Here is an 18,099-nt window from a genome sequence, read left to right on the forward strand (position 1 = left end):
CTATTGTAGTCCATTTTTCAATACCCTGGCCTCTCAGACCTTTGCTCTGCCCTCCTCCAATGGAACTGTCCTCCACCACATCTCACCCATGTACTTTCATTCTATATCCCTAGACCATGCCATTACCGATCACCTCCATTTTAAGCATCACAATCTCTGGTCACCATCGCCCCCCCCCATCCTTGCTCTTCCAACTCAATTACTCCAATAATCCCAGATCTTCAGCTTCCTTCACGGGGGTCTCCACTCCAGACCCTCCCTCTTCCTACTTTCCGTTGCCCCCTTCACGCTATCCAGGTCACCTGCTCTGCTTAGATCCACGGCTCTTTACCATTATCGCCACCCTGGAGCTCCCTATTCTTTTCTCACTTGCTGGAATAGCCCAATCCTAGCTAAATCCAACTTTCTGCTGACTTTGGATCTCATTTGAGCTGCTGAATATGGCTAAAGAAAACATGCGAGCATGCTGAATGGCCTCATTTTCAATTTATAACCACAAATCTCAAGCAGGCTCTCAGCACTTGTGCAGAGTTCTGCCTGAATTTCCTACTCACCTCCTTCAACGTGCTTGTTTCACAGGTCCACGGATTTCCAATACCTTTCCCACCCTCCTCACTCACCGGTGGCAATTTCACCGAAAACACAGAAGCTGTCAGAGGATTTCCATACTCCCATGAACACATCCTGTAGGCATGTGTGATCGTGAACATTGTGCCTTTTTCCCACGACACAAGGCCCAAATTATCCCTGTTCCTGTCTGAAGCCAACTACATTCCTTCTCACCCACTCAAGTTAAATGCTCTTGCTGTAATCCTCCCCTAAGTTACCCTCAGTGGGATCATTCCCATAAACATACAGCCTGCAGTACATACCATCTTTGATAAAAGAAAGATAATGTCTCCCTTAATCGCACAATCTCCCCAGCTAACACCTCCGCTTCCCTTTTTCCGATGACACCTCAAAAGCACTGCTACACCTGCTGCCCCTCCCACTTGTCTGCCCTACTCTTTTCTTGAGTTGATTTTATTTGAAGTAAAGCAGAGTGCACAAAACATAAATATAGAGCTGAATGAGTTATCACACAGCAAATGCCCATGTAACCATGACTCAGGGGAAGAGAGAAAACGTGACCAGCACCTCACAAGTCCCCCTTGCTCCCATTACCTTTTCCTTTCTCCCCAGTGGAGATCAATCACTGTCCTAACCCTTAACATCACTGTTTTGTGTTGCTGGTTTCTGGCCTTCCTAGAGATAGCCGAATTCTGATATGTTCTTCTGTGACTCTAGCTTGGTATAAATGGTGAGATTCATCCATGTTGTGGCTTTTGTTCATTTCCACTGCTGTAAAGTATTCCGTCGTATGAATCTACCACATTCCACTGCTGATACACACTTAGATTATTTTCAGTTTGGAGCCAATACAAAAGTACTACCATTAACATTTTTGTCCTTGTCTCCTGATGTGTATGTGCATGCATCTGTTAGATACATCTACATGTGGATCTGCTGGGTCATGAAGTATGTTAGTGTTCGTTTTACTAGATACTGACATGTTTTTCAATGTGGGTGTAACAATTTACACTGCCACCAACACTAGTCATTATGAAGAGTATGAAGTGGTATTTCATGAGTTTTGTGTTTTATTCACTACTAATAAGGTTGAGCATCTTGCCCTATGTTTATTGGTCATTTGGATTATCTCTTCAAGTCTTTCATCCATTTTCCTTTTCCTTTTTGATGTGTAGGAGTTATTTATATATTCTGCATCTGAGCATTTTGCTGGTTTTAAGTATCATAAATTTCTTCTGTTATTTGCCTTTTCAATGTATTTTTTTCACTTTTTTTTAATGAACAGGAAGTCTTTAATGCAGTCCCATTTATCAAACTTTCCCTGCATTTTTGAGTGTTTCTATTTCCTGTTTAAGAAATCTTCCCCTCTCTCAAGATCATAATAAATTCCATGTCCTCTCCTAGGAGCTTTATTGCCAATCTTTGCCTTCATATTTATATCTGTAATACACATGAAAATGATTTTCTATATTGTGTGAGAAAAAGTTAGTTTCAGTTTTGTCCTTAAATTATTATCAGGATGACCCACTACTGTTTACTTTTTTTTTTAGGTTTTATTTATTTGACAGAGAGATAGCGAGAGAGGGAACATAAGTAGGGGGAATGGGAGAGGGAGAAGCAGGCTTCCCACCGAGCAGGGAGCCTGATGCGGGGCTTCATCCCAGAACCCCAGGATCATGACCCGAGCCAAAGGAAGACGCTTAACGAATGAGCCACCCAGGCGCCCCTACGTTTTTCTTTAGAAGAACATCCTTCTACTACTATGCAGTTCCATCTTTGTCCTAAACTAAGTGTTCAAGTAGTATGGGACTAGTTACAGACTCCCTATTTTGTTTCACCAATCTGTTTATCCTTGCAAAAATACCACACTATCTTAATTACTATACTGCCTTGAGAAATTTTGATAATTGCCATTACAAATCCTCCAACCTTACTTACTCTTCTACAAAAATGTCTGGCTATTCTGGGTCTTTGCACTTCCAGTTACATTAAGAACCAATCTGTCAATTTATACACACACACACACAAATGTGGTAACTGGAAATTCACTGAATCTATAAATCTATTTGGAGAAAACCAACATTTTATAATACTGAGCTGTCCACCCATAAAGATGGGCATTTTTCCATTACTTAGATCTTTAATTTCTTTCAATAACATTTTAGAAGTTTTTTGAAGAGTTTCTGGTATTTGATATTTTCTGATTGCACTGTATGTGGTGTTTTAAAAAAATTTATTGCCCACCTTTTGTTAGAAAACTGACATAGAAATACAATTGATTTTCATTTTAAGTATCAACCTTAAAACAATCAATACTTTTTGATTCTAATCTTTTATCTGTACTTCTCCTGAATTTTCATCATATATAATCATGTCAAGTGCAAATAATAAGTTTTAATTCCTTTCCACTACTTATAACTATTATTTCTTTTGCTTGCCTTCCTTACTCTGGCTAAAACCTCCAGCACAAGAGTGAATAGAAGTGATAATGGGCATCTGTGGTTCCAGATTTCAAAAGGAACACTTTCAAAATTACTGTTAAACCTGAGAGGCTTTGTTTCATTTTGATTTTGGTAGATACATTTTATCAGATTAAGGAGGTTCCCTTTCATTTGTAGTTTGCTAGAATTTTTGTCATAACCAATGACAAATTTTTATCAAGTCCCCTTTCTGTATCTACTGAAACAACAGAGCTTATCTCCTTTATTCCTGTTAATGTGGTGACATTAAATGATTTTAAAATATTAAATCAACCTAGTGTGCTAGCATAAACCAATTTGGTTTTAATATATTATTAACATTACATATTGCTGGATTCAGCTAACATTTTATTTAGAATCCTATGTTTATCAATGAAACTGGCCTGTAATATTCCTTTCTCATGTCATTGTCAGATTTTCATCTCCAGATCATCCTGATCTTATGAAACAGTTTGATATGTTCCTTCTTTTTCTAGTTATCTAAAAAAGTTTGTGTAAGTTGGCATTATTTCTTCCCTAAATATCTGATATAATTCATTGGCAAGGCCACCAACACCTGGAAGTTTATGATTGTATCCGTATGTAAAAATTTTAAATCATTTATATCATTAATTTATTTAGTAGTTACAGTACTTTCTGCTGTTTTTCTTGTGTCGGTTTCACTAAATTGTACTTTTCCAGGAATTAATCATTTAAAAATTTAAGTTATTGGGATAATGTTTATATTATCTACTTATAATTTTTTAAATGTCTGTATGATGTATGGTAATGTCCTCTTCTTCATTCATGATAGTTGTTACTTAGGAAAGGGTTTTTTGATTTTGTTATTCTTGTCAAATAACGAACTTTTGGCTTTGTTGACTCTGTACTCTTTGTATTCTCTTATATTAATTCTGCTCTTTATAGTATATTTTCTTCTGGGGTCAGCATCTATAGTAATGTTACCTTTTTCATACCTTGCATGGATTATTTGTCATTTTATTTTACAAATAAAATAAATTTGTAAAATTTATTTTCTTGAGTGGTCAATTTTATTAGTTTTTTCAAAGAACCAACTTATGATAATTCACTTATATTCTATCTTTTAAAAAAATTATATGCATTTAAACTATCCATTTTCATCTAGGCGTGGAATTAGTTGTATCTCACAAGTTCTGATATGCAGAATTTGCACTGCTAACTAGGATAAAATATTTTTTTTCTTAAAGCACTGAATGCTTTTTGCCTTGAAGTTTACTTTATTTACCGGACAGTAATATCGGTCAGGTATGTTGTTTTGTTCTGTTCTTTACCCTAAGTATTCCTATTCCCTTTTTCTTTTTATGTTTGCCTCTTATAATATATAGTTGTCATTTTTTCTTACTCAATCTAACAATCTTTGTCTTTTAAGCAAAACCTTTAATAGATTTAATGATATACTTGCGTTTCAACCTAGCATCTTACACAGATAGAAATATTTGCCCTTTTTTCTCCTTTCTTTCCTTCATATATATATATATATATATATATATATATATAAATAAATAAAAGTGGACTCTATACCCAATGCGGGGCTTGACTGAACTCATGACTGAGTCACATAATCTACCAATTAAGCCAGCCAAGTGCCTCTGAATTTATATTTTTTTTAATTTCTACTTTCTCCACTCTAACATTTATTTTCTTCTGGTGGTAACCTTAAAAATTGTAACACTCAACCTTGATTTATTAAAGTCTAATACTAATTGCTATCTTTACCCACGACTTGACAATACATAAACACCCCCCAAAAAAACTTACAAATGTAAGGTTTAGCTCCATTTATCCCTACCCAAAGAAAATGCTCTGTTCTCTTTAATTTTATTGATATTTTATGTCATAAGATATTGTTTACAAAGTTGACATTAATTTATCTACATATTTACCAATTCCATTGTTCTTCCTTCATTTCTATACCTGACCATTTCAGTGGGATCATTTTCTTTCTGCTTAGAGAACACCCTTTAGTGTTTTTTAGGGTGGGTAATGAATTATCTCCGTTTTGTTTCTCTTAAAGGTTTTTATTTTTCAAAGATACCTGTGCTGGGTGTAAAATTTTATGCTTCTTTAAAGTTATCTCAGACTTTAAAAGACACCATGTTATCTTTTGGCTTCCTTGTTTTTTTCTGTTGAGAAGTCAGCTGAGAAGTCAGCTGTCAGAATTACTGTTGCACCTTTGAAGGTAATCTTTATCTTTCCCCTCCACCCCTTTGCTTATTTTTACAATTCTTTTCTCTAGCTCTGGCTTCCAACAGTTTTATTATGATATGCCCAAGTATGATGTGGCAGGTAACCTGCTGAAGGTTCATCAAACTTACTGATTCTGTACCTTAATGTTTTTAACATTAGTTTTAGAAAATTCTTGGCTATTATACTTTCAAATATTGCTACTGGTCTATTCTTTCTTATTTTAACTATAATTTGTTGACAATCCCAGACCTCTTTATCTCCTGTATCTCTTACTATCTGTTATTTTCCATTCTCCATGCTTCATTCTGGATATTTACTTCTGATCTATAATTCAGCTCACTAATTCTCCCTTTAGCTATGTCTAGTCTGCTGCTAAGCCTGTCCATTAGGTCTTTACTTTTTATTACTGTACTTTTCCAGTTCTAGAATTTCTACTTGGTTATTTTCCAACAGATTCTAGTTCTCTGCTGAAATTCTCAATCTTGTTTTTAAATCTCCTTGAACACATTAATATTATGTACAATCGTTTTAAAGTCTATGTCCGATAACTCCATTACCTGGAGTCCTTCTGGGTCTATTTCCATTGTCTACTGTTTTGTTTTCTTTCATGTGCCTTTGTTTCCTCTGTGTATGAAATACCATTTAAAAATCCTAATAGCTTTCTTCAGAGAGGATTTACATTTGAATCTAGGGGAAGCCAGGGGCACTAGTAAATTCAATTTTCTGGACTAAGATGGTTTAAACTTGGGCTTCAGTCACCACCAGGGCTGATCTACTTCAATTTCATCATTATTTCTAGGAACCTAAAACCAAATCATGCAGGAGGGGCTATCTGACTCTCCCCCCACCACACACACACACACACACACACACACACACACACACACACACACACATTTGATAGGCTCTGGACTCCAGGTTTTATGCCCCAGCACCAAAAGGCTATCAAAAGTACTATTTATGAACACTACATCTGAAACTAATGATGTACTATATGTTGGCCAACTGAATTTAAATAAAAACAATAAATTCATATGCAATGTCAAAAAAAAAAGTACTATTTAGGTATACACCTTCTGGAATGCATCAAGGTAAAACTTCCAGGCTTGTTTCTCTGAGTTTTCATCTTCTCCCACGGTATGGCTCCATAATTCTTCACTGCCTTCTAAGCTCTGCCTTCTAACCTCTATATGTTTTTAAGCAAATAATTTTTATATACATATTTTACCTAACTTTCTAATTGTCCTCAACTGAAGAGTTGATCTAAATCACCAAGGCTGCCATCAAAGAAACTGGAAGTCTTCCTCATTCTTTTAAATCAGTTTTATTCCTATCACTCCACAGAAACAATTTTATCTAAATTCCAAGAGCCTCCATACACTAAAATCCACGGGTCAATTTAGAGACTTCATCATTCATCTCAGCAGAATTTAACAGAGTTGACCACTTACACCTTGAACATTTGCCTGACTTCCATGTACTTTCCCCCTCATACCTCATGTTTTCTTACCCTTTTGCTAGATCTTCCTCCTCTTCTCACTCTTCAAAAGATGAAATGTCAATCATCTAACCTAACCTCTTTTCCATCTCCTCCACTTGTAAGGCTATCTCAACCCACCCCATGCCTTTAAATTCACTTGTCCAAATTCATAGCTCCAGCTTCAACATCTCTCCTAACCCCAGGCTTTTATAAATATATGCTAATTGATTTATTTCCCCATATTTCTATTTTCTTCTTCTTTCTATCTTGGCAAGTATCACTGTAATTGAGATGGCTGCTCAGGCCTAAATTCTTACTCCCCCTTTTCTCTTTTACTCCATAACCAATCCTTCAGTGTTCTGATAGGTTCCATTGTAAAAAATGCAATCAGAAATTTTAAAACTTCTTCATCCATACTAGCCTAGTCCATGCCACTATTATCCTCCACATGAATTCTCTGTACCTGGAAAATGTAAATTGGTAAAACCAGTGTGGGAGCAGCTTTTTTTCTTTCTTTAATTGAGTGAAATAAAGAAGTACCTACCTCTCAGCACAATAATTTCACTTCTACTGTCACTTTTGGCCATAACCCTTGGTAACAAATACATTGTATGTTAATCTAATACACACATCCTGAAATAATGATTAATGAAAAAATACTTTTACTACATAAAACACTCTGCTATCTTCTATTTCACTAATTTAAATGCTAACAGGTATTCACTAAACTGATTTTATGATCCATTAGTGAGTAAAAGGGTCCTGAATTGTAATTTGAAAAGCATTGTTCTACAGAAAAGTGTTAACATGTGTAGAAGAGAATACATGTAAAAGGATGTTTACAGGGACACTGTAACCATAAAGTATATACACATAAAGTAAAAGCAAAATAGATAAACTATGGCGTATTCATACAATGGACTTCTACAAAGCAGTTAAAATGAATGATCCAGAACTACATGCACTGACATGGATAAATCTCAAAATCAATGCTTGAGCAAAAACAATTTTTAAAAAGTTGCAGAAGGATATGTGCATATGCTGTACTACCATTTAAATTAAAAAGATAACACTATAAGCTATATTATTTATATACAGACATGAAGAAGTACTTTTAAAACATGAACAGTAATGATAAATGGAAAAACCAGAACGATGGTTAGAGCAAAGTGGGATGGAACTGGGGAGGAGTATACAAAGGGATTCAACGGTAGCCATAAAGTTTTATTGCTAAAAGCAAAATATAAAGAAAATATGGCAACTTAAGATTCAAAGGCTGGGGGCGCCTGGGTGGCTCAGTTGGTTGGGCGACTGCCTTCGGCTCAGGTCGTGATCCTGGAGTCCAGGATCGAGTCCCGCATCGGGCTCCCTGCTCGGCAGGGAGTCTGCTTCTCCCTCTTGACTCTATCCCCTCTCATGTGCGCTCTCTCTCTCTCTCTCAATCTCTCTCTCAAATAAATAAATAAAATCTTAAAAAAAAAAAAAGATTCAAAGGCTGGTGGTTGGTACAAAGGTTTGTTATCTCCTATAGCTTCCTGAATGTTTACACCATTTTATTTTTAAAAAATAACAGTTAAAGAAAGAAGGCTAGTTTTTCCAAAAAAATAAATTTCCAAGAGATCCCTAGTAAAAGATGGAAAATACATGATAAAAAATACTTTAAGACAAATATTTTGAAGCATAATTTTTATTTCTTTAAATATTTTATTTATTCGAGAGACACAGAGACAGAGAGAACACAAACGAGAGGGACAAGCAGACTCCCTGCAGAGCATGGAGCCAAACTCGAGGGGCTAAATCCCAGGACCCTGAGATCATGACCTGAGCCAAAACCAAGAGTCAGATGCTGAACCAACTGAGCCACCCAGGCACCCAAGACCTGATTATTTTTTAAATGAAAATTAAATTTACTTTAAAAACTAGAAAGATGAAAATGCTATTGTTATACTAAATATCTCACAAATATTTATATGTATAAAAATGGTTACGTGTACAGTTTTGTGTCTACAGTTTTTAAATGTCAGACAACAATGATAAAAACTTAGTAATAAAAAACTTAACAAATAAAAAATTCAAGAGAATAGCTCAAAGACAGTCTAGAATTTTTCCCTGGAAGAAGAAAAAAGATAAGAAAAGACAAAAATATAAGAGAGTAAGAGAATCAATTCAAGTAGTCCAAAGTGTGGCTAATGGGAGTTCTAAGAAGGAAAAACAGACGGATGGGACATACAAGAGACCTGTTCAACGGGGATGCACATGACTAACCAGACCGCACACCTTTAGTACCACAAGCACACAATTTAGCTGACTTGAAGGATACTGGTACAAAATGCCTTTAACCTACCAATCCGCAGCAAAGAGAGGAAACAGAGGAAGAGTCGATGACGCCGTAGTCATGCAGTCCACAAAATGCAGGCTGAGGAAAGATACAAGATACTCTGCCTGGTCTTCAGGGGAATAAAATAGGGAGGGAACCTACAGAGACTGACAGAGGTTTAAGAGATATGTGCACTGGGGCACCTGGGTGGCTCAGTTGGTTAAGAGACTGCCTTCGGCTCAGGTCATGATCCTGGAGTCCTGGGATCGAGTCCCATATAGGGCTCCCTGCTCAGCAGGGAGTCTGCTTCTCCCTCTGACCCTCTTCCCTCTTGTGCTGTCTCTCATTCTCTCTCTCTCAAATAAATAAATAAAAATCTTAAAAAAAAAAAAGAGATATGTGCACCATTTGCAATGTGTGGACCTTATTTGGATCCTGATAATAACACCACAAAAAAAAGAAAAGTATTACATAACTAGGGAAATCTGAATACTAACTAGGTATTTCACATTATGGAGTTACTGTTAAATAATTTTTTTAGGTATAAATGGTATCATAATCTTCCTTCCTATGTGAGTCTGTATCTTTCGGAGACACATAATGAAATATTTACAAATGGTACATCTTTGCCTGGAACTGGGGAATCTGCTTCTAATCACACTTAGCTGGTTTTTCACAAAAGGCCACAAAACACAGGGACTTTAGTCAGTTGGCGAATTCCAGAGCTAATGACCCAAGTAAGAGCAAAAAAACAAATTTAGAAACCAGTGTATTTTATAACCTAATCCTGAAAGCGACACTCCATTACTTGTACTGTGTTCTACTGGTCATACAGACCAACCCTAGGTGGAAGTAGGAAGAAGATACATAGAGGTGTAAATACCAGGAGACAGAGACTGTTGGGGGACATAGAAAAGAGCGTAAGAGACAAGACTATGAGGAATTACTGATGCGAGGTGAGGAACACATGAGGGTTCCGTATACTACTGTCTCTTTTTGTACACATTTGAAATTCCCCACAATCAAAGTTAAACAAACAAAAAACTTTAAAAGATACCTGTACAGAGATGGAGCAAGAAGGTGTAAAAAGGCTACTCAGTGACGGTAGTGACTTGGTGCCAACTCCCTAAGCGGCCCACTCCCCCAGAGACCAAACGGTTGGCAAGAAGGACTGCGTATCAGCGGCTTGTGTGAAGTAAGACTTTCAAATCTAGGCAGTCCTCATCAAGCCCGAAATTCAGTGCACAAGCCTGTGTATCACACCATTTAAACACTGTCCAAAACATAAATGCTTAATAAAATGTGTTAAGAACAGTAATGTACATAGGGGAATATTCTACCTGGAACAATAAGAATCAAGGCTCTTTTTAGCATAGACACCATTAACATTTCAACTGCAGACTTCCCTGAAGAGTGTAGCTTTCTTTAGTAATTCTCTCTTTTTTTTTTCTTCTTTAGTATTTCTTATATTGTTCAGGAGAGTTAACAGCTTGGGAAAATTTAAGATTGTAACGAAGCTTCTTTTGACTGATCGCCACTTAGCCTATCTGCTGGATGAACACATTGATACTCTCCATCCCCCACACCGTTTAATTTTTATATGCACAATATTAAATGGTGGCCTCTTAGGACTCATTCACACCTGTGCCATGTACTAAACTATAACTGCTTTTGCTTTCTCTGAACAACTTTTTAGAAGTTTTCCCTGGAATTATACCGTTTTCCCTGCTATGGTTTTCTATGCACTTACTAACTGCATCCCAAATTCCCCATCATCTAAATTGTTTCCAGAAGCATTCAGCTGTACATCATCTGTCTTCTTGAAGCCTCTCCTGGTGTGCGTCTCTTGCTTGCTTCCATCTCGGTGGCTGCCTCTTGGCCTAACAACTCTCATCCAGGGCTCTCCCTTCACCATCCTCGAGGGATTCCCACATTTGTTTTATGCCAAATCCCCTGTCTTCCACATCCTGTGTCCATCGTTTCCTGAGTTTAGGTCCTCATTTGGTGGAGCATAATCTCCAGTAACTTTCCAAGAAAGGGTGGGTGGGTGGCAGTTCGATGTTATGAGACTTTGCATTTTCAAAAATGTCCTTTTTTAAACTATGCATTTGATTGCAAGTATGGACAGATACAGAATTCTAGGTTGGCAATTCTTTTCCTCTGGAATTTTGCTCCTTTGTTTCCAGGACTGCTGCTGAGTTGCACTAAGTTATGCCCTTTTCTTTCTTCCTTTTTAAATTCCAAACACTCTTTGGTTCTCCTAGTGTATCTTTTGAATAGTATCTTATTCTTGTTTTATGGTTGTAGTATGTTTTATTATTTCACTGGGATTAATTCTTTCTAAGTTTTCTTCTCCCTGAAGAGTTTTTGCTTCCTCCAACTTGCGTATTTCTCTTTTAGGGACTATTCATGTTTGAGGGTTTCTTGTGATTGTCTAGTATTCCTTGGTTATGTATTTGTTATAAAAATAGGGAACCAAAAAGCCGAATATTAGCTTGGAATGATGATTACTATGAGTTTTTCTTTCCCTCCACTCTGTGCCTAGTCCTACTCTGTCAAGAATGATCCTCAATCTCTTGCCTGGAGAAACACGGCCTGGCTGTTGGCATTAATGGGAACCACAGAGGGCAAGGTGGCTAGGGTCTCAGGAGCCAAATATGTACGTTCACTTGCTCCATGTGTTTTTCGTATAGTTCCTTTGCTTTTAATGGGGCCTGCTGTCTTCTACCCCAGATACCTTATGTTACCTTCTTCATATGGAGCAACTGGGCCTCTTACATTGGTGGTGGGAGTGTAAATTGGTATAATGATCCTGGGAAAATGTTTGGCAGCACATACTAATGCTATATAGATGTATAACTTATTCCTTTCCCCTGTACATACCAAATAGAAACAAGAGCCTAAGTCCTCCAAAAGACATGCACAAGAATGTCACAACTGCTTTATTCATAACAGTCAAAAGGTGGAAACAACCCCAAGGTCTATCAATGTGTAAATAAATTATGGAATATTCATTCACATAACACATTTATCTTGATGTGGATGATCAGGTATATACGTATATATAAAAATTCAGTAATCTGTATGCCTATGACTGTATATGTTACGGTTTTAAGTTACATACATCTTAAAAGAATCTTTTTTAAAAAACTGATTATAGGAATGTTTTGAGAAACTTAATATCCTCTACTAATCTATTAAGATAAATCATTATTTTCCAAAGCCTAAAATTTATAGCCTAATGATCAGTAGCATTTTTACCAGTATTTAATTAGTTAAGTGGGTAAATAGTAACATAGTGATACAACATTCACTTAAAGAACAGTCAACACTAAAGTGTAATTTATTGGGAATTCAGAACACACTTTTCATTCAAATTCAATACTGTCAGGATCACACTAGGTACTTACCCTTCTAACCTGACATCTGGTAAAGATCTGTTGAGTGCGATCATCTCACTCGCCATTAAATTGAACTGATTGATTTTAAACATCTCTTTCATCTTTTCTTGATCCTCTTTAGGAATGACGACTGGTTTCCCCATTTCTCCAGGACCTTCATGATGCTTTTGTACTGGCTCTAGAACTAAGAATATGGAAGAAACTTAACATCAGTAGCAATCGATAAATGTTTCTGTTTAATAACATGAGTTTAAATTGGACCCTCAACAACCAGAGCCATTTCTGAGCCCATCCTCTCCCAGTCTGTAAAACCTGGGGGCTGCCCTGTGCTCTTCTTCCACACCAGTGTCCTCACTCAACACCTCCTCACCCTGCACTATTCACCTGCATCATGCACAGCCTTGGCATTCCCATCTCAAAAATCGTTACCACATTAACCTCACTAAAGCACGACCTTCATTGTGGTATTCCTATGATCTCCTAAAGTCTAACTCTTTAATATGGAATTTAACCTAACTTTCCAAACCTACCACCTGGCTCCGCCCTCTACCATGCCACTCCCCACCCCCACTTCAGTACTTAATCCTTCAATCAAATAGCAACTCACTACTTTCCTTCCAATGTGCCTCATGTTTTCCTGCTTTGGTGCCTTTGCTCACAGAAGGCCCCTCCCACAGCACCTCCCCAGTCTTATTTCTGTAATACCAACCATCTACTTGTCTTTTAAGGCCCGGCTAAAACAGCTTCTCTTGTCTGCAGCTTTTCCAAATCTCTCTACAGTGATCATCTACTACTCTTGACTGCCACATTTCATCAAGGGCTCTTAGGTCTCTAATCAATTGCTCCCTCCTATAATGATTGCCAACCTGTCTTGTGGGCCCTCCACTAGATCACATCTCTTTTTAGCTCAGGTTTGATTCATTCGTGTACCTTTTGTGGAATTCAGCACAATGTCCTATAGGAGTTTTACAACTATATGCTGAATTAATATGTGAGCAAAAGTGCTATTGAAAATAAGTCAAAATGAAATCCTAGAATCAATAATAGGCATTATAATAAGCATTAAGCAAGGTGGAGCATCATCAAATATAATTCTAATCATAAGTAATGTTATCTCTTGATATATACATAAAAAGAGTAATATTCAGGGGCACCTGGGTGGCTCAGTAAGTTAAGCATCTGTCTTCAGCTCAGGTCATGATCTCAGGGTCCTGGGATCAAGCCCCATGTTGGGCTCCCTATTCAGCGGGGAGTCTGCTTCTCCCATTCCCTTTGCCCCTGCCCCACTCATGCACGTGAGCACTCTCTCTCTCAGATAAATAAAATCTTTTAAAAAATTTAAATTTAAAAAGAGTAATATTCAGCAATTTCCAAATACTGTTTCTTGTTTTACACTTTAGAGATGTTCAAAAGTGTTCCAAGCAAAACAAGTTCTCAGATATATTAAACTTGGAAAAAAGTATATTAAACTTCTCATCTAAAAGGCATGGGGAAAGAATGAGGTAAGGTCAAGAATGGGATAAAAATACTTGTTTTGTACATTACTTGTTTATTTTTAAAGCTGAAATTTTTATTCTCGTGTTGTTCATTTTTTTAGGCACCTCCAAAATGTCTCTACACAAAAATAGACATCAAGGCAGTAGACAAACCATCTCTTTTCAGTCAGGTTTCATCTGCCCAAGAATAGCACTAGCTGGTAAAGCTGACCTGTAAGATGGTTGTTTCAGATGGCGGTACAAAGCAACCTACAAACACCAGGGCTGTAGAATACGAAATTATTGTGTCTTCAACAACTCTGTCTACAATATAAAAACCCATCTTAGACAACCATCAAGAAAAAAATGGTATAAAATAATTTTGCCCCTGTTCTCAGAATGAACTGTGATTTTAGGAGGGCATTAAAATATTAGGAAATAACTTTAAAATTATAGAAAACTCATGTAAAACCATTTTAAAAAACAAACCCTGCCTAATGTTTGTCAAAAAACTAAGCTCTTTATTTTTGTTTTTTTAATGAAACCTTTTTTTTTTAAGATTTTATTTATTTGACAGAGAGAGCACAAGCAAAGGGAGAGAGAGGGAGAAGCAGGCTCCCTGCTGAGCAAGGAGACCGATGTGGGACTCGATCCCAGAACCCTGGGACCATGACCCGGGCCGAAGGCAGCCGTTTAACTGACTGAGCCACCCAGGCGTCCCTCTTTATTTTTTTTAATCTTTTTTTTTTTAAGATTTTATTTATTTATTTATTTATTTGACAGAGAGACACACAACGAGAGCAGGAACACAAGCAGGGGGATTGGGAGAGGGAGAAGGAGGCTTCCCACGGAGCAGGGAGCCCGATGCCAAGCTCGATCTCAGGACCCCGGGATCATGACCTGAGCCGAAGGCAGACGCTTAACGACTGAGTCATCCAGGCGCCCCTTATCATGTGTTTTTGAGAGAGCGTGCGTGTGTGCAAATGCGTGGTGGATGGGGGGGGTAAAGGGAGAGAGAATCCTAAGTAGGCTTGACACCCAGCCCGGACTCGAGGTGGGGCTCGATCCCATGACCCTGAGATTATGACCTGAGTCGAAATCAAGAATCGGATGCTTAACCGACTGAGCCACCCAGGCGCCCCAGAGAGAGAGAATCTTAAGCAAGCTCCACACTCAGCACGGAGCCTGATGCGGGGCTCAATCTCATAATCTTGTGATCATGACCTGAGCCAAAATCAAGAGTCTGGCACTTAAGTAACTGAGGCACCAAGGCGCCCCAAAGCTCTTTAAATATTAGGGTTGACAGATTTCAAAAAACATCAGTGACAAGCGTAATAAAACCTATAATACAAGTACAGATGTATAACCCCCATATACAATTTTAAATGTTTAAAAATCATAAATTATAAAACTCTTAGAATCAATTCTACTTACCTGTCTCTGAAAAAAAAAAAAAAAAGAGCAACCAACAGATTTGGGAACTGGGATGTTCAGGGGTCAGCAGAAAGCAGCAGAGTTCTGGAGGTGGCAATTATCCTGTATGCATGGCAGAGTTAACACAAAGAGCAGGTAGGAGATATCTAGTGGCCCTGATTATAAATATCTTTCAGTTACCTGAGCCCTATTTTAGTATAAGACGATGCTTTAAAGAAAAGTTAAAATGGGAAAATAAAACTTTTCATGCTGTTTAGTTTTTAAATTAATATTAAGTTATACAGAACACCATCTATAACATATTTTTGCTGGGGTGAGGTGGTAGGGGCAGGGGGAAGATCCTGAACTTGATCAAGCCTCCAGACCTACCTACCAATTCACAGAAAATATAGGGCACTGAAGGACATGACAAAAAGTGTTAAAGGGATGCAAATACTGACCGCGGGAAACTGGGAAAAAGAAACAACCAATTTCTTCATCAACAACAACAAAAAGATTAAAAGGGAGGACAGAGAAAAAGAGGTATCCATGTACCCATGTATCCATGCCACAAGACTAGTCTTGAATTGACAACTGCTGAAGCCAGATGGTGGGTATATGGGAGTTTTATTTTCTCTACTTTGGTTTATGTTTGACATTTTCCATGGGGGTTGGGGGAGCATGAAGGAGGACTCCAGAAATTATTACTGTGAGGATTAGTAAGTATAAACTTGATTGCTTACAGAATGAGAGACTATATGGCCAGAATGTTAAAATCTTGCCCCATCATTATGAAGTAAAACTCTGGCTTTAAGATCTTAAAGAAACATGGGGCACCTGGGTGGCTCAGTCATTAAGCTTATCTGCCTTCGGCTCAGGTCATGATCCCAGGATCCTGGGAACGAGCCCCGCATCCCCCGCATCCTCCGCATCGGGCTCCCTGCTCCACCTACTTCTCCCTCTCTCACTCCCCCTGCTTGTATTCCCTCTCTCTCGCTGGGTCTCTCTCTCTCTCTCTGTCAGATAAATAAATAAATAAAATCTTAAAAAAAAAAAGATCTTAAAGAAGCAGACAAAACTGTACAACATATACAATCCTGATGTTGCCACATTTTACTGGTTTGACCACTTGGTACTTAATAATAATCTGAATATCTAGTATAATGCCCACATTATATCATTTAACCTACTGGTACACGAGATTTCCAAGCTACAGTGGAAATTACCAAGAATTATATGACTATTACATGACTTACAGAATCCACCACAATACTCTAACTGAGAGATTATAATATCCTAAAGAATTAAATGGACTAGTCAATTAGGTTTCTTTGGCAAAGAACTCAGGATAAAACTGATGTGGATAATGAATAGATTTTCACTACTAATGTGCCTGCAGATTAATCTAATGGTTAACCATTAACTTCCCATGCATTCTACTTACCAGTCTTTTATGTAAATTAAAAGTGAGTTCAGTGAAATTTTTGTTTGAGAACAACCAAAATGGGCTTTGGATATCATTTCCTGAACTGAAAGAAAATTTTTCTTGGCATAAAATTTTACATGCAGTTCATTTCTAACAATCAAATCAACTTTGACAAGGGAGAGACCAAAATGTTAATCCAAAGTATTATGTGAGAACAAATGGTTTTTATATTTCAGGTAAATGCCATTTATAAGACAATAAAGTATCATATTTTAAAAACTCAATTACCAAGAAAACTACAGATTCACTCGAAATGCCACCAAATCATATCAATATACACAAACCACATGATATACCTTTGAACGTACTTTAATAAATCTTAGAAATTTTTAATTTGTGTTTTTCTCATGTAAGTAGAATAAAGAAGTATAAAGTTATAATACCCTTTGGGGGAAAAATACTAATAAAAGGCTATATCACTTCTCCCAAATGATTTTATCTTATTACACAATTATCACCTTTACTGTTTTTAGGCATTATATTTTACCTATCCCAAAATATTTTTTCCACATTTTAACAATCTCGGAAAATAGGATGTGGCTTACAATAACTGGAATGTTTCTGCTTTCTTAGTAGATATAAAATATTAAGTATTCTATAAACAAAAATATGTAAGATGATGACAAAATACAACAAATTACCTGATTTTTTAACATCAAGATTATAGGGGTGCCTGGGTGGCTCAGTGGATTAAGCGTCCGACTCCGATTTCAACTTACATCATGATCTCAGGGTTATGAGATCGAGCTTGGAATCAGGCTCCGCGCTGAGCGTGGAGCCTGCTTAAGATTCTCTCTCTCCCTCTGCCCCTCCCACTCCCCACTCATGTGCACATGTGCTCTCTCTCCCTCTCTCAAAAAAAAAAAAAAAAGATGAAATTATATAGCAAAATTCACTGATAACTCTCTGCTACCTCAAATCCTTGTCTGTTTCAAACCTCATTCCAATTTTATGTTTATTTGTAATGTGTTCAGTATATAAAACTCTATATGTGCAAAAAAAATTTTAAGTTTCTGAAAGCCTTTACTAATATTTTTAAGTTTTTAATCACCAAAAGGCTTCCTGATGTTTGATAGTTGAAATAATTCTAGCACACACACATGAAAACCTGAATCATCAACATCTTAATGATCTGAAAATTAAGTATAGTGTTGGCACAAAAGATCAATTCCTACTTGAAACTGCATCTGTAAAAATACTGAATATTCTTTTTTTTTTATTAAAAGATTTTATTTATTTGAGAGAAAGAATGAGAGAGAGAGAGAGCAC

General features: G+C 37.1%; 1 protein-coding gene across 3 annotated transcripts in view; it reads right to left on the bottom strand.

Moving 5' to 3' along the window:
* GALNT1 (polypeptide N-acetylgalactosaminyltransferase 1) overlaps positions 1 to 18,099 on the bottom strand; it is a 124,463-nt gene that overhangs the window by 43,829 nt on the left and 62,535 nt on the right. For all 3 annotated transcript variants that reach the window (XM_088019747.1, XM_028098278.2, XM_028098277.2), the window contains exon 4: positions 12,466 to 12,640. In XM_088019747.1, the coding sequence (XP_087875873.1) occupies positions 12,466 to 12,640 (175 nt within the window). The remainder of the gene's footprint in view (positions 1 to 12,465; positions 12,641 to 18,099) is intronic.

The sequence above is a fragment of the Eumetopias jubatus genome, unplaced genomic scaffold, assembly GCF_037043125.1.
Source record: "Eumetopias jubatus isolate StellerSeaLion01/CBP00866 unplaced genomic scaffold, mEumJub1_p1.0 scaffold_16, whole genome shotgun sequence".
Classification (NCBI taxonomy): domain Eukaryota; kingdom Metazoa; phylum Chordata; class Mammalia; order Carnivora; family Otariidae; genus Eumetopias; species Eumetopias jubatus.